A 23437-nucleotide genomic window follows, 5' to 3' on the forward strand; every position below is an offset into this window, starting at 1 on the left:
GAGGGCTTTTTCTTCCAGTTTGTGTCTGAAAGTAACTTCTATGCACGATCTACACATTTTTGTAAGAAATCTATTTTGAAATTAAATACTTTTTTCTTCCTTTGGAAGTTTCCATATTTTTTGTATATGAAGATGGAGAAGTAGAAAGCCAAAACCTTTCTTTCCCAAGAAATCCACAATGTGTTCATTATAGTATATCGAAACCATAAGCATAGTTACCACATTTCGCCCTTTCATTGTTTTTTGTATTTACTTCTTCTTTATAAACAATGTATGTCAATGAATAAAGCCCATTTATTATTATTATTATTATTATTTGTGAAGACACATTTCATCCATGATAATATTACACAATTTTCACAAACATTTCAATTTCTAGACGCGTTTCGCTAATCCAGTAGCGGTAGATATGAAATTAATATGATTGTGAAATTTTTGTGATTGTTATTATGTATGGTGTTATTAATTTCCATCAAGTAACGGGTCAGTCCATTCATAAAAAGACACATTTTGTTTCAGATATCTGAATCATTTTGTTATCAGAATACTTCATGTATTTTTGACTGAGCGTTTTTTTTCACTATAAAAATAATAGTTTTATTTTTATAATTGCATTTTTGATATTTTCAATATATTTACAATCGAAATGAAACTCCTTTTCACGGAACCGCCACTGGTAGTTTACTCAGAGCAAGAGGTTTTGAGGAAATGAGAGAGATAAATTATTTACGGGTTGAAGAAAAGAAAAATGAAACTTTCTATGTTTTAACCACTTTTATTTGTAACTAACGATACTGCAGTTTCGTCCTATACGGACATTTTCAAACTTATACAATAAACTGCAGTAACGTTAGTTACAAATAAAGGTGGTAAAAAACATAGAAAGTTTGATTTTTATTTTTCTTCATTATGATTTATTACCACGTAGTAACGGCTACATCCATCAATTTATTTTTTGGGTTTCCATGCAAACCTATTTTTTCTGGAGAGAATTTTATTTTAGACAAAACTACTCCTGTGGAATAAGATAGGGAATGCTTAATCTATATTATGCTTATTTGGAAAGTGTAAGTACCTACATCCGCTACTGGAAATGGTGTAATTTTTTGTGGTTGTGTGTAATATTACAAATTAAATACGATTTCAAACTACGAGCACCGTATAAAAGTAAACACTTCTATACGAGCTACGAGCATTTGCTGCGGTTTGACAAGGGATCAGGCCGCGCGCAAACCTAGAAAAAAAATGCAGGCAAATATTCAAGGTAATTCTCAAATGGCACACGTTTACGACAAGTGCCGAAGTCAAAAATGTCACTTATCATTCATTAAGCTGTTCACGTTAAGAAGAGAATGACGTCATTTTTGGTAATTTTGTATATCCAACATAATAACGTTAAAATTCCCACTGAAATTCATTCAATAGTAATGAAACTAGTAACATTTCATTTTGTAAGTTCCTCAACTGATAGTAAAATTTCAGACGTTGCCGAATCGAAAAAAACTCGAAAACTGTCAGTCTTTCTTTTCGTTTCAGAACTAATCATTTCTTTTGATAAGACTTGCGTATATTCAATATGCCTAAAGCATTGTCGAAATAGTCCCAACAAATACTAAAAGTAAGTAAGGATAATAGCAATAAAACATATCAACAGTACAAAAAAATTTTAAAGTTTGAAATAGTACACATGTTGGCAACGCCGTAACTTGTCATCATCTTGTGACGTCATTCTCTTCTTACCGTGAACAACCGTGAACGCCGTAACTTGCCATCCTTGTGACGTCATTCTTTTCTTAACGTGAACAACCCATAACAGGACAATACACACTACATAAGTATCAATGGAACGATCCATTCTCAACTTCAGAGCGACAAAAGACGATAGAGAGGCCTTTTGCATCCTTACATTGAAGGCAGCATAACTTTGTTTGGTTATGGGAAGTAAGTTGGACCATAAACAGTGGCGGTTGGTTTAGTCGATAATCGGAGGGACAGTATATATTTATAAAATAAATCATTTTACGTGAAAATGTATTCTATTCAAATAGTTCCTACAGGAAATCTGATTTATTATTAATGATTATGGAAATGAGGCCAGTTTTTCCACCACCTACTAGATTTTTATTTATGTATGGCTTTATAATAAAGCGCATGGTTTACTGGATTAAAATTAAATTATTTCATATGAACTAATTCATAACAATGATAAAAGCTAATTTCAAAAGTAATGAACTTTGCTTCATAAAATCAGGTGTGATTTATTCTCAGATTTGATAAACAAGCGGTACAGTTTGTGAGGTCCGATATAAGGAATTTTTTTATTAGAAATCATGATTTCATTCAAAATTGGTATTTAGGGGTCTTTTTGGACCGACATTATGAAAGGGGCTTTATGATCATTTTTTTGATCTTATTCTTATAAATAAAGTTTTTGAAACTAGGTTTATATTATTTCATTATTTGACATACCTCAACCAAAAAAATGTTATAAAAATGACAACCGTCATTTCTTATTGAATATTGTCTGTATGCAACGCGAGAGCCTCGTGCAAAGAAAGAAATACCAAAACGGAAATCATATTCTTTTTGTGACGTAAGTTAGTTGTTAAGTGAGCAATAACAGATTTAACACCGGTTGCACAAGAATAACTATTTAGTATACAAACTGAACATTGAGCAGAAAGCTTTTTAGTCTGTTGATCACAGAATGAATATGCCCGATGACACGCATATGAAAAACATATTTTTCATTTTTTAATACAGTTTTTTCATTCACATTAATGATTTTTCGTAAAGATTTCGTCAGCATGAATTATTGAAAAAAATATATAATGTCGGTCCACAAAGACCCCTAGATACCAATTTTGAATGAAAATCGTAATTAAAATATTCGTAATTAAAAATATTCTAATCGAAAATTCTTTATATTGGACCTCACAAACCGTACCGCTTGTTGGCTTGTTCATCAAATCTGAGAATAAATCACAAATTTCTTCATCTGATTATATGAAACAAAGTTCATTACTTTCAAAATTAACATTTATCATTGTTATGAATGAGTTCATTTGAAATAATCTGATTTTACTCCAGTCAACCACGCGTTTTATTATAAAGCCATACATAAATAAAAATCTACTAGATGGCAGAAAAACTGGTCTTATTTCCATAATAATAAATAATAATTAAATAGTTCCTGTAGGAACTGTTTAAACAGAATACATTTTCACTTTGAATGATTTATTTTATAAATATCCCTCCGATTATCATTTAAACCATACGCCACTGTTTTATGGTCCAACTTACTTTAGATGTAAACAAACTCTCCATAAACCCTCATTTAGTCAGGGAAGCTATGGATTATACTGTAGACGACCCCTTCCGATATAGAAGGCCCCTACACTCTGTCGAATGAGTCCCCTATGTCCTCAGTTAAAAAGATGAACAAATTTTTCATCCAACCCACCCCAGCCAGATAGAGGTACACCGTGAAGTGCGGCACTGATGTCTGAGGCCGTCATCCCAACATCACTCGCCATCAGTTATGACCCATTTGTCCCTCTGACAAATATCAGCCCAAAGAGTAAGGGGCTAGGATCCAACCTGTGCAGTGTATAACCCCTCATTAACCGCCACCCCCCCCCTCGCCTATAAGTTGTACAGAAGAGGATAGTACGATACCCGAGAATACTGTGGTAGGTATTCTCGGACGATACCTTGTTAAAAATACATGTATTGTATATGCACAGATTAAATATCTTTGGTATAGGCATGGCAACTCTGTCTTACTATTAATCGGTGTTCTCAACACAAAAAAATTCTCTATTCATGCTAAAGTCTAGCCTTTAGCGAACTATTTCAGGAAGTAGGTATAGCAAATGGTCTAATCAGCTCAGTGGGGTGTAGCAGTGAACTGGAAGCCTCAAAAACTCAGCAGAATGCACAATTTTCTAGCCACTAACAATCCTGGACCCAACACCGATTTATTTTTCTAGTAATTTTGACATGCATTCCACTTAACGTTTGTCCCAACCACTAGTTTTTTCACTAATGATCGTGGTAAATACGATATAACTCGTACTTTGAATAATCACGTAATGTTAATCCGACATCTTGCGGTAAGAATAATTTCTGGAGAATTGGGATCTTCTGCAGCTAAATCTGTTTACTATTCACTAGTAGAGTCACACTTGAGATATGGAATTTTGTTCTGGGGAGTATGTTCAACAACTCTTATGAATTCTAAGTATGTACTTCAAAATGAAACAAGACTCCTGTAGGTCTATATTCATAACAAATAATATTTGACAGTTTATGCCATTTTCACATTAGAAACGGCTTTTGATAAACAAGCATAGAGATTGGTTTCCCTTGGTGTCCTCTAACTATTCCACCTCGACACTTGCCAAACGACGTTAAATCTATAAAAAGCCTTTTAGAATTTAAGAAAGCAAAGTTTTACTTTCTGATGATAGACCCTATTATAATTTGGACGAATTTAATGATGATAACTTCCACTAACACACTTTGAAATACATCGTACCCTAAGTTAATGTTATGAGTTCCATTTAGCATCTGGAATAACTTGCATCATTTTATGTTTCGTGTAATTTTCATATTCATTTTTATTTCTATCACCACATTTTACACATGTGGACATTTTCATTATTGCAGTAAACATATATGTCCTTAGCATATTTTCACATGTATATTTGTGTGTATATGTACCTATAAATATTTTATAAGTTTTGAATTATGTATATGTTTGTATACATTTTTATCTTATTCACACATGCTTTGTCAATAAGATTCATTCTTCCAACAATAAAGCCTTTCAACAGTGTTCAAACCAAAATCAAATAAAAAAACTTTGTTTTAAAAGGGGTTCCTATATTAATTTTTTTAACCAACTTATTATCAAAACAGTAACAATAAAACTTTCATTGTAAAGCAACCTGTGGAATTTTAGTTTGTTGTACAACTCTGATTTATATAGTTAGTCAACTTAAAACCCTGTAGTGATCTCTGAATATTTGTTTCTTGGTATTTATCACACTGAACTTTTGGTAATCCTTGATTAATTTAAAAACATATAAATTTTAATGTATCTCAATTTGTTATATGTTATAAGCAAATGTTACATCTTGTACCAAAATTTGAATCTCTCAACTGCCAATATCCACTGTTTGAAACTTGTTTTGTATTTTTCCTTTTCATTCAAAGAAGTTGTAGGTTTAAATACCCTTTTCAGGTCAGAATTAACCTGAAATTCTGTTTCATCCTTCCAGACACCTACAAAGGAACAAAAACGAGTTATTTGTTAGATTAATCTTAATCAATAAATAAGTCATTACCACTTGAAAGTCCTGCTATATATGCAACACCCCTTACAGTCATATCTGCAAATCCTGACCTTTCTACTGATATATCGGCTAGATCTGCCAACATTTGGCATATGAAATCATTTTGGGAGACACCTCCATCAATTCTAACAAATAATACAAATTTATATAAATATTCAATTTCTTTTTAAATGAAAATCAGAATTATATTTTCAATTCCTGAATCCATTGTAAGTGCTCTTCAAGATACACAATCTGTCAGGTTTCACTCAATCTTATCTATTTTAGGATATATTGTTCAAACAGTAGGTTTCAACTACTAACTGGTATATACAAAATAGTTATAGGACTGAATATATAGGATATCCCACTTGAAAAATGCGGAGTGAGCAGAGCTGATTCAGCACTTAGAAATAATGAAAGAAATCTAAAAGTTTCTATCAAAAAAAGGAAATTTATTTCAGGCAGAGGAAAGTAGAATTTGCCTCATAGTACTAAAGACAAAAATTGCTTTGTTTCGGTCTATACCAATATATACTTTCTTCAGGAACGTTAGTATAGCGTAACACGTGTTGCGGTTTTGTAAACTGTGTAGTAAAAATTTCACAATGAAGTGTTTCTCAAATATATTATGAATTTTCATCGAGTACCTATCGGCCGATTTCATCAAACAAATTCGTAAACATTTTAAAAATATTGTGCTAGCGAAACTGAACTTCACATAATGAAAACTCTGATATTCAATTTGAAACTTTAAAGTTGGACGCTATCGATCTCAATGAAGTAAAGTAAATATTGAAAACTCTTCAGAAGTGCCTCATCAGAGACTTTCATAAACTTGAAAAATGCCAGTTGATTTTAATATTAGTGCCTGGACTATAATTATTTACTTTTTGATGTCTATAGCCATTCTATATTTTGTATATCAAGTGTACCAAATAAACATAAAATCCAGAACTAAGCAGCCACTGCAGGACGTCACAGAATTACAAAATATCGACCAATCTTGTTGTTACCCTCAGGATTTCACTCTAAGGGCAGATAAGTAATAGGACTGAATACAATAGGATCACCTACTTGAAGCATACTGATTGAGCAGCGCTGATTCAGCACTTTGATAAATGCAGGGGTAGAGCTATTTTTACAGCTTTTGTAATCTTGTAATCTTTTGTGAATATGTTAAATCAATTAGTAAAAGTTCCTCTCAAAATGAAATTGTTTTTGAAAAGTATTCCAAAAACCAACTTTTTTTCTCAAGTGTTACCAAGTTTAGACTAAAATAATGAATTAATTTTTTGTGACACATCTTAAAGTTATTAGCCTTTTATTGCTTACCAAGTCCCTCCTATCTCCTCGATGATTGAATTATAATTTTTGATTATTTTAACCTACAAAATTACTTACTATAAGTATAAAAAGGAACTTCTTTTTTCAAAATTAATCTTTATTCATTCAAAATATCCTCCAACCAGTCCTCCAATTCATCAGATTTTTCTATTATTAGAGATCCTCTAACATCAACTTCTGTAGAATCATCAGGTATCTCTGGAAACAATGCTTCATCTTCAGGAAGAAAACTCTCGAAGTTTGATAGCATATTCTTTTTCATTAATCTTTCGTCGCATTCTTTAGCTTCAGCTTTCATGACTTCAATCTGTTGTTTGGAAAATGTTCTTTCATCGATAGATAACCTTTCAAAGAAGGGAACAGTCAAAATGCTCTCTTCCAGCTTCACAAGATCCAAATTGAAAAGGCTGTTGGTTGAATCAGTTTGGATTTCATGAGACACAAGTTTTTCATTCCTAAATTGAAAATGTTTGCCCTGACTTAAAGGGGCACTGGCAAGGACAGAAAAGTCTAGACTGTTCACTAGAGATGAGTCTCGATCATTATCATTTACTTCATATCTGTCCCAATTCGACACTAGATGAGACTTCGATTTTGAAGGAACACATTTAGGATTTTTGGTAGAATTTCCTTTATATTTCTGCTTATTTGTGATATGTTTCAAGCCTCTGCTCTTGTCTTTCTCCATTCTCATGAAATCGAATTAATTCCTACCTCAACGTTGTAATTATTGTTGAATTAAAATTTATAAGATTATTTGGATTTTCATACAACCATACAAGTATTGAATACCATCTGAACAAAACAATAATATATATAATATCAATAATAATGGTTCTACAAAATATTTTAAAATAGTGTTGCCACCTGGATGAACTACAATGTCACTATAGATGAACCAAAATTCCGCTACACTTTTACTTCTTTCTATACGGTGACTACACTACTTCATATTTCACTACGCTTGTATATCTGACGCAATCAGTTCACGCAAGCGCTCTATACAAAATTACATACCACAGAACTGACAGTACCGTTCAGATATCACAAAACTGAACTGTCACTAATGTCAGGAATTAGGATGCTAATTTTCAACCACGCAACTTAGTAGATGGTACCTAATTTTCTAAATTTACAGCAGTTAATTTTTGAAACCTGTCATCTTGACCAAATATTTCTTAGTTTGAAATAAGTTTTTGTATTTATTTGATCATGTCTCGTTCCCGTCAATTTCAACTGTGGTAGTTTCGTCCAGCTACAATGATCATTCTTTAGAGTCGTAGGGGACTGTAGAGAATCATTCCTTAGAGTCGTAGGGGGCTGTGTGGCATGGTTGAGTTGTTACAAACGCAAGTTTGTAAATGCACAAAATGGCACATAAAATATCTTCCATTTCCATTGTAATTTGTTCCATATAATTTATATTCCTCGAAACACTCGAGACTTAGTTTCAAGATATTGGAGGTTATATGGTTTAAGATATGAATGAAAATATCTTTCATCATGTAATGCCCTCAGCTACTAAGACCGTAATGTATTGACTGTGCATTCAATTATTCATGTGTCAGCTTCGACCAGTGAAATGTATACTATACGTACAGAGTTCACTGGCTTTGAGTGATGTCCAATGCCTTCTCTACTTCCATAATATTTTTTTCAATATTGATTATTTGTAAAAAATTTCGCTACTTTGTGTTCAAATCCGCTACGCCGCTACTGTCGAGTAAATTCCACTACGGTAGCGGAATTCCGCTCCTGTTGGCAACTCTGATTTGAAAAACAATTCGAAAACAGAGTAGCCAATCGAAAACTATCATGACCGTAATCTGATAGAAAATTGAAAACTGTTCCATATTATAGGGAATTATTTTGGCAAAACTTATGCGAATTATTAGTCGCATCGCTCGAGTGGGAAAGTGTCCTAATCGAAAATGATGTGGTTTTTATGAACTCGCATTAGCATATTGAGTTAATTTATACATTAAATCCATTATCATTCAGACGAGTACCTATATAATTGGATATATAACCATCATTATCTGAAATAATAATTATTTTCAAATTTGTAATCCATTTGGTATTTGGGATTTTTCAAAAAATACTCAGTTGTTAACTGAAATAAATAGTCTTTTTTGCAAATTGGTATTAAAAATATCATCAACTCATTGTTCATATGGTTTTGGTGTGAGATTTAGGTTTATTTGGGAGTTCTTTTCAAATAATTTTTTCGGAATATGCAACATAAAAAAACATTTAAAAAACAGTAGTATAACTATCTTGTTTTCTTTTGGGACTCAGTTTTGATAACACCAGTTTGGTGTCAGTGTAAAACTCGTGCCTTTTTTTTCAATTCGCCAGTACCATCATACAGAAATAAAACACTTAGGGTGTACTACTCAGTTACTTAGTGTCTAGGCACACGTTAACGTGATAATATCTAAATACAAATCGAAGGAAAACTTTTTATCATACAGAAAAATTACAAAATTAATAATTGATGAAAGAATGAATTACCCTCATATTTTCAAATTATTTACGAGAATATGTTTGTATTTCGAAGATACACACTGAGTCTCGAATCGTCTTCTGATGAAAAACTTTTTTGGTTAATAATTTTTCAGAAAATTCTACTCTTCGAAGGAGTTCTATATTATCTGAAACCTAGATTACACAAATCCAATTCGTAGGAAAACTTTTTATTATACAGGGTTCCACATTAGTCGTATTGACAATGTAATCCGTAGGATGAATGAATATTATTATGATGACGAAGGAATATTTGAGAGTGGTCCAGGGAATACGAATCGTCTAATTTCAAATTTAATGGCAACCAAATATGTAAATGAAAATGTGTTAATGAAAAGTTCATCGGCATTTTTTGATTTATCTGAAAATAACATACATTTTCTACTTTTTTGTCAATATCTCTCGAATTGTATCCTTGTTTCTCATATCAATTTTAGGAATTTTATAGGTTGCAATTTCAAAACTGACAGCATAGTGACATAACACTCTGTTCAAAAAATAAAGTGAATTTTAATTTTTCTCAAAAAATATTTAAATATTCATTAAATTCGATTTTGTTCCCTTCAACTTCCCTTCATTTATAATACACATGTGTCGGCGATTTTTCCAATCTGGTGAATACGGTGGCTGAGGCATGATTATGGTGTTATTTTTGACCAAAAAAAAAATGAACAAGTAATGACGAGTGAGCAGGTGCATTATTGTGATGCAGAGTACCGGACGTTTTCTTCGTATTGTTTCTGGCGAACGGCGCATAACTTCAAGATAATACTCCTTATTGACTGTGCGACCACGTGGCAAGAACTCCTGATGTATTATGCAACGGTAATCGAAAAAAACAGTGAGCAAAACCTTGACATTTTATCGAACTTGACGACCTTTTTTTGATCTTAACTCTCCTGGGCTCTTTTCAGGTTTGGTTTCGATATCATAACCATATTCCCATGATTTTTCAACAGTTATGACCCTTTTAAGCAAATGATGTCGACGTCGTTTGATAATTCCTGAGTGATATTCATGCAACGGTTTTTTGGTAAAAATTCAGCAATTTTGAAACGAACTCCGCTGCCACACGCTTCATGCCCAAAATTTCCGAAAAATTGAATGGCTTGCGCTAACCTACATGATATTCTCAACAACTTCTCTGATAGTGATTCGAGGATTCTCCATAACAGTTATTTTCACTTTCTCCACATTTTCATCGGTTGTTGATTAATCTTCTCAACCTTCTATGAAAAGCTTGTATCACTTGTAAATATTTTTCTGACTCACAGTTCAATCCACGTATGCCACTATCAACATTTCGAGTGTTTTTGAACACTTAATTTCATTTTTTACACAAAATTTGATGCAGATTCTTCGATCTATTTTTTTCGATATCAGAAAATCTCCGAACACGTAAAACACTTCTAACACCAACAAATTGAACATGTTAAACAGTTGAAACTATGAACATATGTTTGAGATGAATATACCAACATAAAAAAATCGCCAATCGAATATATGTAGCCCGCAAAACTTGAACATTCACCTTATTTCTTGAACAACCCACTATGTCTAGATTTAAAGATACTATTGTACCGACTATATAATGTTGCTGATTCATTTTAAATAAATACTAATCTATAGTAGAATAAAATGTTTTTCATGTCCAAAGTGATTAAAAACAAATCTCACAATTCTCTACCTTAATTTATAGAACCTACCTTACCTTAAAGAACGGTATATTCCAACACGTTCCTTTTTTAGCAACTCAAACGCTAAAACTAACTGATAAACTATACTTTCCAAAACTGCTCGTATCATGTGAGCATTTTTCGTGGTTGGTGTGATACCTATGAAACCAGTAGCAGCTTTTTCGTCACCTATAGGAGGCTAAAAAATGTTAGTTTGGTACGGAAACATACTTTTATTTCTTCTTTTACCCCTAAACCACTAAATGCGGGTACGAAGTACACTCCATTACTATCTTCCACTTTGGATGCAATTTCAGATGTTTCAGAAGGAGACTGAACGAATCCTATAAATGTTTTAAAAATGAAGTCATTTTACAGACGATATATGTTTAGTTTGACAACATTATGGTCGCCAAGATGAAAGATTTGATCTGTTGTAGCTACTATAACTAATGATTTTTAAACAATAGAGAAATCTAAAATCCTTATCCGCGTGTGGATATTATCTGTTTCATCATCCTAGACGACCATAAATAATTATGTTTCATTCGAATATACCATTTAGCAGTAACCATTGAATTAGAGAACCGGCATCATTACAGGAAACCTCGGAAATAAATGTAATTTCATTTTTTATTTTCCATCCAACTATAGGGTATATTCCATTCAAACTAGGATGGAGTTTGCCTGACGTATTGATGTTGAGAAATGATCCTGTACCCAGAGTTACTTTAACGTCATTTGTTTTGAAACTGCACGTACCAAACATGGACGATGATTGATCTCCCATCTGAGAATATGAAACAATGTTCAAATTTTCTCTCACAAATATTGGCGATTCTTAGTTTTTATATTCTAAATGAAGAAATTTAAAATAATCTTACCACACATCCTATTCTTAAAGGCATTCCAAAAAAATCTTTCAATGTAGATCCAAACTCATAGTCATTATCAACAACCTTTGGAAGAATGTTTACAGGAATTTTCAGTAATTTAGCCAAAATTCCGTATCCTAAATCAAAAGGATCATAAAATCCTGTGCAACTAGCGTTCGATATATCACTGACGTAAGTTTTTCCTCCAGTTAGCTTATATATCAACCAAGTGTCCATAGTACCAAACATTAAGTTATCACTCTCCAAAGCCTTGCTAACTTCACTTATATTTGCAATAATCCATAAAAGTCTTCCCGTTACCTGAGAAAATATTCATGAAAGCACCGGCTTTATATAAAATTAGGCGAAATTATTGTTATTGTTATGTTTCATGGTCTTTTTCAGATATAACAGCATTCAGTAGTAGGTACCTACCTAGGAAACGCTAAGATCAATTCTGGAAAATACATTTCCAGGTTTGTAATTAGTATTTTGAGACATGTGTGAGAAAGGAAAAGAACTACAAACCCGATGAAAAATTTAAAAACTTCGAAGAGAAATTAACGGATTACTAAAAAAATAAGTTTTTGAATTGTTTTGAAGAAGAGGCCATTTTTGCAAAACTGCTTCTTCTTCTATCTTGCTTCTTCTATCTTGATGACCCTTCATCATTCGCGGGATACAGGTTGTTGTTCCGAGTAAAACATCCAGTACACATATACATATCGTATATAATGCCAAACGAATATGGAGATAATTTGTGAAATGACTAAAACATTCACACTGCCGTTCTTATATGAGCACAACCCCCTCCACTCCAACCCAAAGTAAACCAACGAGGTTTCATTCAAGTTTGAATTCAAGGTCATATAGTGAGGCCCAAGCTTAAGGTATTATATCAAGAACAGTACCGATCATCAAGGTTCTCAAGGTCATACAGCACATAGCTCAAGGTCGTGTGGATGATTCGAAGTCACATGATGTGCACATCGCTCAAGATCGTGTGACGTCGTTCAAGGTCGACTAATAATGGTGGAGGTTCAGAACCGTCATTGAAACCCTACTACAAACTGCGAATTTCAACCTGAAATCACTTATGTGTGTCTGAGAGTGAAAGTATATCCTGTTAGTTTAGGAATTAGCAATTAGTGTACTTCATCTTGTAAAGACATCAACTTGGTTGGTGAATCGATGTCGAGGAAAGTGTTACAGTTCTGGCGTTTGGGAAAGGTGTTTTGAGCATTCAATACATTTTAAATGAGTATTGTAATATATACACGTACATACTTGCTTGAATAAATTATTCCTCCTGAAAATTAATCTTCCCCAAAATTTATAAATCACCCCCTCCGAAATTTAGAGCTAAATCCACACACGTAGATTTATTAGTTAAAAAATTGACTCTTCCACTCGCGAATATGGCAAAAAGTATTGACTTTCAGAAAAAACTTCATAAAACAAAACTTGCTTAGAATGAGTCAAGTCAATCTATCTACTCCTAGATTTATTTTCATTCAAAAATTATTTTTTTCACACCCGAAAAGGGATGGCATCCACCCCCAGGGTAAAAGCAAACCCCCGGTGTAAGGGAAAGTAGAATTTTAATGGACATCGGTGCTATTTGGCAAAATTATGTGGGGAAATGAGTGGAAAGACGCATTCTATCATGGTAGTGTCATTCATGTGAAATAGTAGCAAGTGATGCAATAACTATATCAGGTCAAACGAAAATTCAGAAAATAACATTCTGCGAACAAATGAAATATCTGTTTTTGGAACAACGGCGGATTGGTTCCTGAAACGTCAACGTTGCTTTTAAGGGGCCTTCTCACGAGTCAAGTTCAGTTGACCGATAATAGTTGATCAACAAAAGTTGAATATTACTTGAATTAATTTTTGTTTACGTTGTTAAACCTGAAATGTTTCAATGTATTTCATTTTTGTAGGTTTTCAGTTCTCACTAGGTTATTCTTTCAACTTTTGTTGATTAATTAAAATCGTTCAACTAAACTTGACTCGTGAGAACGCACCTTCACAACTAAACTAGAAAATGCAAACATGAAAATGAACTTTTAATAAAGTAACATATAATTTTTATTTCTCCTAATTTCCTCTTGATGATGACAGGACATGAAAACAATTGTATGAACTAATTGAATGGTCGAACATTTTATGATCAAGAAATATATTTATATCAATGAATACTTACATGCTTACACTCAATCTTGAATTTACCTCCTACTCCAAACTTTTTGATTCTAGTGAAGAGATAGAGGAAATAGCAACTCCATCTCAACATCTGAAATATATATGCGATGTATTTTTTCTTTCAAATTTTTAGAGTTCATGAAAAAATGTACTATATTCCAATAGGGAAGTTATTTATATCAAGAACCAAGTTCAATTCCATATTTTCTAGATAGCGGTTAACTGGAAAACTAGTTTGAGATAACTGTTCTTCTGCAAAGCAAAGAAGTAATTTTCACTTTTTAATAGATTTATCCACTGGTGCACTATCATTAAGGCCCCAATAAATTTTGTACCCTGATGAATTCAATCTGAAGAATTAATTATTTGCAGGTGCTCATATAAATGACGATTCTACAATTATCTACTTTACTCTGTCATATGGTAGGAAATTACGAAGACGTACCCTGGCGTTGGATGCGATCGGGCGTGGAGGGGTGGATTTTCGGGAAATCCTTGCGGGTACCGCCCCTCACCCCACACCAACAGGATTTCGCAGGGCTTCCTCCCGCTCACCGAACTCGGAATTGCTTCCTTACATCTACTTAGTGTGGCTAACCAAGAGACAGGACCATCGGCAGCGTTCGACCGAACGTTCGTACAAGTTAACTAAGCTCTTCTTTCGCCAGAGAGTGCTCGCGTCGCACACCTGCCCCCGCCAACCATGCCAAATCAATTGGGAATATGGTCCCGGAAGTGGCCGGCCGGGGTCCTAAGCTCGGATACTAGTAGCTCCGTCCAACCGGGTTCCGACACCTCAGGCGTCTGCCTTGGTGCCCTCCAAGGCTAGACTCGGCTACTAGAGCCCGGAAGGACCGCAAGCCCCGACACCTCGAACGCTTGGATCCGTACAGAAGCAGGCGAGGATCACGGAACAGCATAAGCCGTCCAGTGCCTCATAATGGGGCTGCAATGCACCCATGAATGGATTACCGCAGCCCTGTATCCCTTTACCCGCTAGCGGAGCCGCTGCCCCTAAGAGGCCAAAGCCAGTTGGAGATGAGGCTCACTAGCCTCCAGCCGCGAGCGGGCACTCACCTCCCCCCTAGAACTCATGTTAGGAAAGTTCCCTTTCCAACGTTTGATGAGTAACCGTCGAGGACTCTCACGAGCATCCTCTACCACACATCATATGCCGAAGATGTCGCGCCCATTGCCCGTATAGGTGCGGGATAGGGCGGTTCATCAACAACTTTTGGGTGTACGCCGTGTGGTCTGCACCGCATACCCTTACGTTACCCCAAGGGGCACTCATGTTAGGAAAGCTACCTTTCCAGCGTTGGATGAGTAACCGCCGAGGGTTCTTGCGAGACACCTCTCCCACACATCTAGCTTGAAATCGGTCAACGCCTGTTGCCCGCAGATGCGGGATAGGGTGGTTGACCGATAACTTTACTGGGTGAGTGCCGTGTGGTCTGCACCGGGGGACTGTCAAACACCCATAAGAGAGAGACAGTGATCCCCCGCCACTCACCCCGTGTGTATTGGTTTGAAAATATCCATATGGGACGAAACTGCAGTAACGATAGTTACAGATAAAAGTGTTGAGAAACATAGAAAGTTTCATTTCTTATTTTTCATGATGATCTTTTACCACGTAGTAACGGCTACATCTATCAATTCAGATTGATCTTCTTCTTGAAGATGATCATATGGTGATCATCTTCAAGAGCAGAATCAATACTCCTGACCGCTCTGGATTGAATGATTCCGTACAATCTATCTCGTCTTGTGTTTGTGAATCATTTGCTGGAAAAATCCTCATTTGTTTACTTTGCAGTAAATGTTCAAAAGGTAGCAAAAACAAATGTGAATTCCTGCAACTACAACTAGCGTTTCCTAATATGACTAATAACCAGTCCGTGTAAAGCTTATTGTTAAATCATCTGAAAATGGAATATTTAACAGGTGATGATCGACTGTTTTGCCAAACTGACTGTTTAAAGGAAACAAGTATAGCTGAGACACCAGTCAATCTAATAATAACACTGATGTTCTCCATACATGAATCAACCTCTGATGTAAGCATAAAACTCTTAAGAAGGTTCAAAATAGGTGAACACTTAAATCTAGCAGACCACTTTTATAATATTCATACAGTCATTGTTCACAGTGGTTCTGGATTTGAATTTGGTTATTATTACGCCTTGGCCAAAGAGGAAACGGACTGGTTAAAGTTTGACGATAGTCGTGTCACGAAGTGTTCTGGCGATGTAATTAATTTTTTGGAACCTCTGGAGACACTTAACATTTTGTTTCATGAGACAGAGGACATTGGCAGATCAAAATCTTCAGATGATGTGGTGCTGCAGGTTATTCCGGGTTTTCCTGCAGCTGAAAAAGCAAATGCGCCACTGGAATCAATGAAGTCGCCCCGGAGCGCCAAATAATTTTTATTGTTGTTTTATAATTTAATGTTTCATTGAACGTGTATTATAAAAAAAGATAGAAACATAGAGAAACATAGAAAGTTTCATTTCTCATTTTTCATGATGGTCTCCTACCACGTAGTAACTAACGGCTTTATCAATTAATTAAGTTTGATCTTCCTCTTGAAGATGATCACTTGGTGATCGAAACACGTGTCGAGGTGTTAAAATAACGTTTTGGCGTTGGGAAAAAACTCCAGTAATATTAATCAATTCATGATTGACTTTTGAATTTTTTATAGTGGCATTGTAATTGATAATTGATAAACCGGATTCGAAAAGTATATGACTTCGAACAATTACTAAATTGGAAATTGATTAAGTGGAAAGGATTATATTTATTAATATTTCCAATTAGTTGGATAGGAATACATATATACTCACAACTGTTGGCCAAGACGAATTCAGATCTTTCAGGAACTCTGCCGCTCTGAGATCCTTCCATGTTATAAAATTGTGTAGAGGTTCGCCTGTATCTTTTTTCCATGTGATGAAGGTGGCCCTTTGAGTGGCTATTCCAAAACTTTTTATATCGGCAATAGATACGTTTGCTTCTGATAATGAATAAACCTCAGTTAACAAAAATGTACTCAGAACATTGAAAAGGATGTGGATGGTAAAAAGTTTGAATTCCATTGTCTGTGAATTGTGAATTCTTTTAGTCAATTGAATTCGAATTCAATATGAAATGATGTCAACTTCATTATGAAGAAGGATAATAAAGTTTCCTACTTTATTGTCGTTCTGAAATCTTCTTTATATGAGCACAAGCAGGAAAGTTTCGTCAGAAATATATAGAGTAGCAGACTTACAGAATATTCTGTACATACTTTATTGTACAAACCTTATTCATCTTTATTCATACATGTTATTCATTTATACATGTTATTATGTTTTCAACTATACATTTTTTAATGATTTACGGATTTCGATGGAATTCTTTACTGCGAAGCATCAAAGCTTGCTGAATCTAGTGGAGCAATCATAATTTTGATTAAAGTTCTAAAATTGAATTGGTGTGATAATTGGGTGAGAGACTTTTTCAAATCGTATTCCCTTATAACTTTTTTATGACGAATGTATTTTGACATACGCCATTTCAAAACATTGATGTTGCTACGGCCTTCAAACCCGAAAAATAGTGAAACTGAAAACCTCGGCCCCATAAGCCTTAGAACTGAGAAGTAGGTATATAAAACAAAGAAAAGTGGGCCCTGAATCGATCCTTGAGGGACACATTATTTATTTTGAGGGTTAGCAGGCAATTCTCAAGCAGATTTACGACGCTAGCGGCAACAGCCCAGATTCTTCAGTATTGCCAGAAGTAGGGAGTGGTTAATGCGATCAAATGCTTTAGAGTAGAGTAATCCAGCAGTACTAATAGACGAAGTTTGTTATTGTCGACAGAACAATGTGAATCATCTACAACCTTCGAAAGAGCTGTTGTGCAGCTATGGTTTGCCCAGAATCCTGATTGACAGTTTGGTAATATATTGAATTCATTCAAGTCGGTCGGTAGCCGGGCGGTTCGACGTGGGTGCTTTTTTCACTCAGTCAATCGGCCGATGTGTGAGTCAATTGATCAAGCCGCAGGCTTAACGCTCGATTTTCACTTGCTATCGTCCAACCCGTGTTAGGAATCACACATTAAAAGGTACGACCTTGTTAGTCCTTGGCTAGCACAAGATTCAACTTCTAAGGGTTGTCGTTCGTAGGGATGCAATAGCTGGTTAACGGAAAAAAAAAGTAGTTACGCATCTGCAAGTTCAAAATTTTTTCAAATGCTTTAGATATGGCACACAAAATACCAATCGAGCGAAGGACATTCAGACTCTTTGCATTGACTATTTTGGCTAGCGGAAGAACGATTGTTTCCAGATTCTTGGATGAATATTTTTTTTTGAATAAATGCATTGAATAAGTAGCATATGTGAGGTAAACAACAATATAATAATAACATTTGATTGCTGATATTATAAGATCCAATTCAATACCTGACAGTTTAATTGTTGATTTTTTCAACATCCGTAATTGTTTACTTTTCGATAAGCAACAGTTGAGTCTTGAGAAAACTATAATTCAAGAGCTTTCGGCTAATATTGACATAATTGTTACAACTGCCTGGACTGCTTATTAAAATAGTCAAAAAAGTGAGATATACTTACTTTTTATAGTTTGATTAACGACTTCCAAAACATCACTAAACAGTTCATCAGGATTTATTTCTACCCAACCAGGTTTTGGATAAAGCAGTCTAACCTATAACGACAAATTCTTATTTTTCTGTGAAATTTGGTGAAACAGTTAATCTCAATGAGCCTTTTTCCTGAGAATAGTACAGCGAACGTGTCACGAGAGGCAGCACTAGTAATAAACATAAACTATTCACATGTAAAACAGTGTTATTTACGTAATATTAATTTATTATTCAAAAATATAAATCTGATATAAAAAATTATTTTGTGCTAGTATAATGCCGGATATCCGGAAAAAAGGTGTTTTTTATACCATTTATAAAACCTCATATTAGTGAGGTTAGATGTAAAAAATGGATACATGCTTCGAGGAGAATGGATTTAACAGTGCAAAAAATAAATAAATATTCATATGTATGCTCTAAACATGAAATGAATAGTAAATTTTTCATAGTTAATTACCATTGATTAGAATGAGATATAACCTCAATCGTTCATTAAATTATATTCATTTATTATATTCAATAGAATTTATTTCATTACCATCTATATTTGATTCATATTTCACTAGGAAATAAATCTGAAATTCATAATTATTTTAAATTTATTTTATTACCTACAGTTTGAATCTACCGCTACTCTTTTACTAGAGTATGTATATTAACCTGTCTATTAATTCACTTTTTTTCCAGTTACTTTCAAATCACGGCATGCAAGCCAACGTTTAAATGTTACAACATTGATATCCTTTACAGTTGCAAATTTTAGTTTTGCTCCAGGAACATTTTCTTCTGTTAAAAACATTCTTTTTCAATTGTATTTTACCATATGTTTATATGAGGATTAGGCAGTGTTTGTCCCTACCGAACTACTAGCGCTGCTACTGAGTGATTTTTCGTACTTCAGGAAAAAGGTTCATTCACAGTTAAATAATGGAGACTGAAACCATTTAAGTGAAAATTTTTGATTTTGTAGACAAACACTCATAATAATAATAATAATAATAATAATAATAATAATAATTAACATCTTATTTTTCCCACTTATTAGATACTATTATAAGATTTTAATCTGAAAATAATTCAGTATAAATGAAAATGAAAGGCGGAGTTCATTTACGGGTCTCTAAAAATACTGTTCTTCCACTCAAACTTTATAAAGTCTCTGTAATGATTTTGTATATAAATAGTGTGTATAATTTTCAGAATAAACGGTAAAGAGAAAAAAATAATAAAATAAAGTTTACTGAAATTGCTGAAAGAATAACGAATGACCGGGGACTTACTGCCTGATTACAGTTGATTTTCGGGTGATTTTCGAAATGTGAAATGCTTTGTATCTTTTGAATTTGGTTTTGATAATGGCTTGTTGACCAAGGAGCATAAAGAGAATTACCATAATCGAACAATGACAGCACCAATGTCTCACAAAGAATAGTTTTCACATACGGTTCTTTTCGACTTCCGTATATCGTTTTAAAAATTGAATATGCTCGTTGTGATAGATCATTGATATACTTTTCGAATCTTAAGTTAGTATCTATCAAAATATCGAGGCTTTCAGCTTCGTTAACCAATGCCAGCGCTTCATTGTCGATATTGATGTTCATGTTGGAACATGAGTCACGAAGATTTTTGGTCCAATACAATAATATTGGATTTACTGGAATTTATCTTCAAACAGTGATCTGAAACATATTTAACGAAATCATCAATGTCTGTATTGATGAGAAAGGAGGCAGTTTGTTTGTATTCTAGAGGAAAGCTGTAAAATATTTGTGTGTTATCAGCATAAAGATGAGACGAAGATTTTTCAAGTGAATCTTTGAGACCCGAAGTGTATATGGTGAACATTAACGGCCCTAAAATAAATCCCTGTGGCAGTTGTGCAACTGTAGCTCTCTCGAAATCCAGATTAAAATGTAGGAAGTGATGAACATTTTTCCAGATGACCTCGAAGCTGCAATTCGATAGCCCCCTCCAATACTTTGGACAATGTTGGTGAAATGCTTATTGCTCGCAAGTCCTTATATTCAGTAGGACTAGACTTTTCAGCTAAAACGTTGACAAGTTGTTGATTATATGTGTAATATATTGTACGATGTTCGGACAACACAGTTTGATCAACCTAACATTCAGCCCATCACACCAACAAGCATTTGTTCTGATGTTTCATAACGAAGGTTCGAAATAGATGAACACTTCAATCTAGCAGACCACTATTATAATCTTCATGCAGTCATTGTTCACTGTGGTTCTGGCGTTGAATATGGTCATTATTACGCCTTGGTCAAAGACGAAACGGACTGGTTTAAGTTTGACGATAGTCGAGTCTATTGGAGCCCCTGGAGACACCCCACATTTTATTATATGAAAGAGAAGACATTGGCAGATCAAGATCTTCAGATGTAGTGCTGCAGGTTTCTCCGGGTTTTCCTGCAGCTTAAAAAGCAAATGTGCTATTGGAATCAATCAAGTCGCCTCGCAGCACCAATTAATTTTTATTTTAAGAATTACCGGATACAAAACACATGTTATTCATATTTTTCTTTTGTGTATAGTGATAATAGGGGAGCCCAAGCGGGGATTTCGGGATTTACTAAAGCGCGGCAGATTAACATACCGGTTAAGTGCCTCCACCAAATATGAGCCCCATATATAAGGCCGCCCGTGAAGGATAAAGGATTAGATTAGGATCATCAGAAATTATTGAGCGCGTCAGATTAAGGTAGGGTGAGTTAATTACATGCTGAAAAGTGTATATTCCAGTAATCTGACAATTTGAGAGTGACGTAGAGACGTAGTGATGATTGAAAAAATATGAATAAAAGTTTTTCTTCTAGTACACGATGTTATACAGTAGAACATACAATTCAATAGTTGCCTTGTTGTTGTCGTGTAACAATTGTGTTTGAACATTTATCCGTTTTTCATCTCCTGGTTCCCCTTCTTTGAATAATAGATTTACGTGGACTATTCAACAAAAAAGGTAAATGTTCACATTTCGCGGGCTACACACATTCAATTAGAGATTTTTTAATGTTGTTACACTCGTCTCGAACATATGTTCACAGTTCCAGTTGTTCAGCATGTTTAGTTTGTTGGTTTTGCGTGTTCGGCGATTTTCTGCTCGAAAACACTTGAAATGCTGACAGTGGTATACGGTGATTGTACTCCGAGTCAGAAAAAAGTTTACAAGTGGTACAAGCTTTTCACAGACGATCGAGGAAATGTGAATAACGGCGCTCGCCCTGGACGCCCCAGCACATCAACAACCAATAAAAATGATGAGAAAGTGGAGAAACCTTCAAAAACGGTCATATTTGGAAACATCAGAACCTTCAGTGATACCTGACTATTTTTGAACAACGTTACTATGGGATTTGGAAGTTCAACTTTGACGTATAATGTCACCATTAGTTTTTTTTTAAATATTTCGTTAAACTACTTACATATTGACTAGAAGATGCTACTGACGCACAAGCTGAATTAAATAAGTGACAAGAAAGAGTTGTTGTACCCACATCAAGAGATAAAACGAAGCCTCTAGAGTCTCCAGACATTCTGAGTCACCTTCAACAAACAAAAAATAACTTAACACCTATACATCTATACATATCTTCTATACTAATATTATAAATGTGAAAGTCTGCCTATATCGTTGCAGTTGCATGAAGATACTGTTTCATAAGATTGTTTATCTCAAATAGTTCTAAATAAAAGTTCGCGATAACATACATCTACCTCTAATGTGGTAGCCACTATATGTAAAATACTGAGTCATAAATACAATTAAATTGGATACTTTCTTTACAATGCACATTTTAGAATAACTGTAAAATTCTTAGAAAAATTTATACAATTATATGAGTAAAAATGCTAATTTATTATTTTTCACTCATTTTTACTGCCCTGAAGAAGCTTCACGTTAGAAGCCAAAGCTTGGCAAAGTAAGAGATTTGATTTTTTGACTGAGAGACCCCGTTAATCTATATATGTATATTAGTTTCCATCAGTATGTATAGCCAAGTGCAAGAATGGGTAATACTTGATTGCAGAAAACAACACAAATTCACGAAGTTAACAACAGAATACAGCCGCCCAAAATCGTAGATTCACGGAAGCGAGTTATGAGCCATGGCCAATACTTTTGTTGACGTTAACCTAAAAATACTGCAAACGTAGAGAATATTATATTTATACGAACTTACGAACGTTATCAATTATTCATTTATCTATCATACGATAGATATATTCTTCATCAATGAAATTCACAAACTAATTAGATATCGCAAACTCACCTAGTATTCGTGTTTAACCAATATTGTCAACAAAGTAGCAACAATAATGTAAATATTCAACTTCAACAGGTTCTGGATTGGCGTTTGGTATTATCGGCCTTTGGATTATCAGCGTTTGACGGACAAGTGACATCACTTTGTAAAATTGTTGTGTATAAGTATGAATAGATTGGAATCTTAAAAAACACGTATCTTTTAAGAATTGTATATTGCATACAGGCCGTTTCTTTTATCATGTGGTAACATTCCTATATTCTAAAGCGTAACAGACGAAGACGATTAAATGGGAAAAAAGGTAATTGTGATCGGGAACAATACAATGGACGAAGAAATTTTACGGGGACTCTCGCCCTCCTCGAGTTATACGGGGAAAACCAAAAATACTGTTTTAATTTTTTTGTTCAAATGGAATTGTTATTTCTGAAAATGCTATTGTATTCGAATAAAAAATGAAGATACATATCACTACTCAAATGATCATCGTATAAGAAAGGGCCAAGGAT

The 23437-nt window shown here is 34.3% G+C and overlaps 1 protein-coding gene and 1 long non-coding RNA gene across 2 annotated transcripts; one reads left to right on the plus strand and one right to left on the minus strand.

The window, feature by feature from the left end:
- Positions 1-3786: 3786 nt before the first annotated feature.
- Positions 3787-23192, minus strand: LOC111517369 (glycerol kinase 5). The gene is made up of 11 exons (XM_023173507.2): positions 22935-23192; positions 22086-22206; positions 18605-18698; positions 16824-16993; positions 13973-14062; positions 11773-12084; positions 11447-11678; positions 11138-11232; positions 10924-11087; positions 5352-5485; positions 3787-5289 (listed from the first exon to the last, which is right to left on the minus strand). Exons 2-11 carry the CDS (start codon positions 22194-22196, stop codon positions 5135-5137), a joined length of 1557 nt encoding a protein of 518 aa, XP_023029275.2. The 5' UTR covers positions 22197-22206; positions 22935-23192; the 3' UTR covers positions 3787-5134.
- LOC141485912 (uncharacterized) lies at positions 5435-7531 on the plus strand. The gene is made up of 2 exons (XR_012467531.1): positions 5435-5569; positions 5628-7531. It is a non-coding gene; the product is annotated as an uncharacterized lncRNA (long non-coding RNA).
- Positions 23193-23437: the final 245 nt, after the last annotated feature.

Source organism: Leptinotarsa decemlineata, unplaced genomic scaffold, assembly GCF_025532065.1.
Source record: "Leptinotarsa decemlineata unplaced genomic scaffold, Ldec_3_MD MMD2_tig00026340_RagTag_RagTag, whole genome shotgun sequence".
Taxonomy (NCBI): domain Eukaryota; kingdom Metazoa; phylum Arthropoda; class Insecta; order Coleoptera; family Chrysomelidae; genus Leptinotarsa; species Leptinotarsa decemlineata.

What these genes read in the sequence shown, in the direction of transcription:
- LOC111517369 (XM_023173507.2), bottom strand. Translation starts at nt 22,196, where the DNA reads ATGTCTGGAGACTCTAGAGGCTTCGTTTTATCTCTTGATGTGGGTACA. An exon ending in CGTTAATCAAACTATAAAAA is followed by an intron (nt 16,994 to 18,604) that starts GTAAGTATATCT and finishes ATTCATTATCAG; the next exon opens with AAGCAAACGTATCTATTGCC. An exon ending in CCGCATTTAGTGGTTTAGGG is followed by an intron (nt 11,088 to 11,137) that starts GTAAAAGAAGAA and finishes AACATTTTTTAG; the next exon opens with CCTCCTATAGGTGACGAAAA.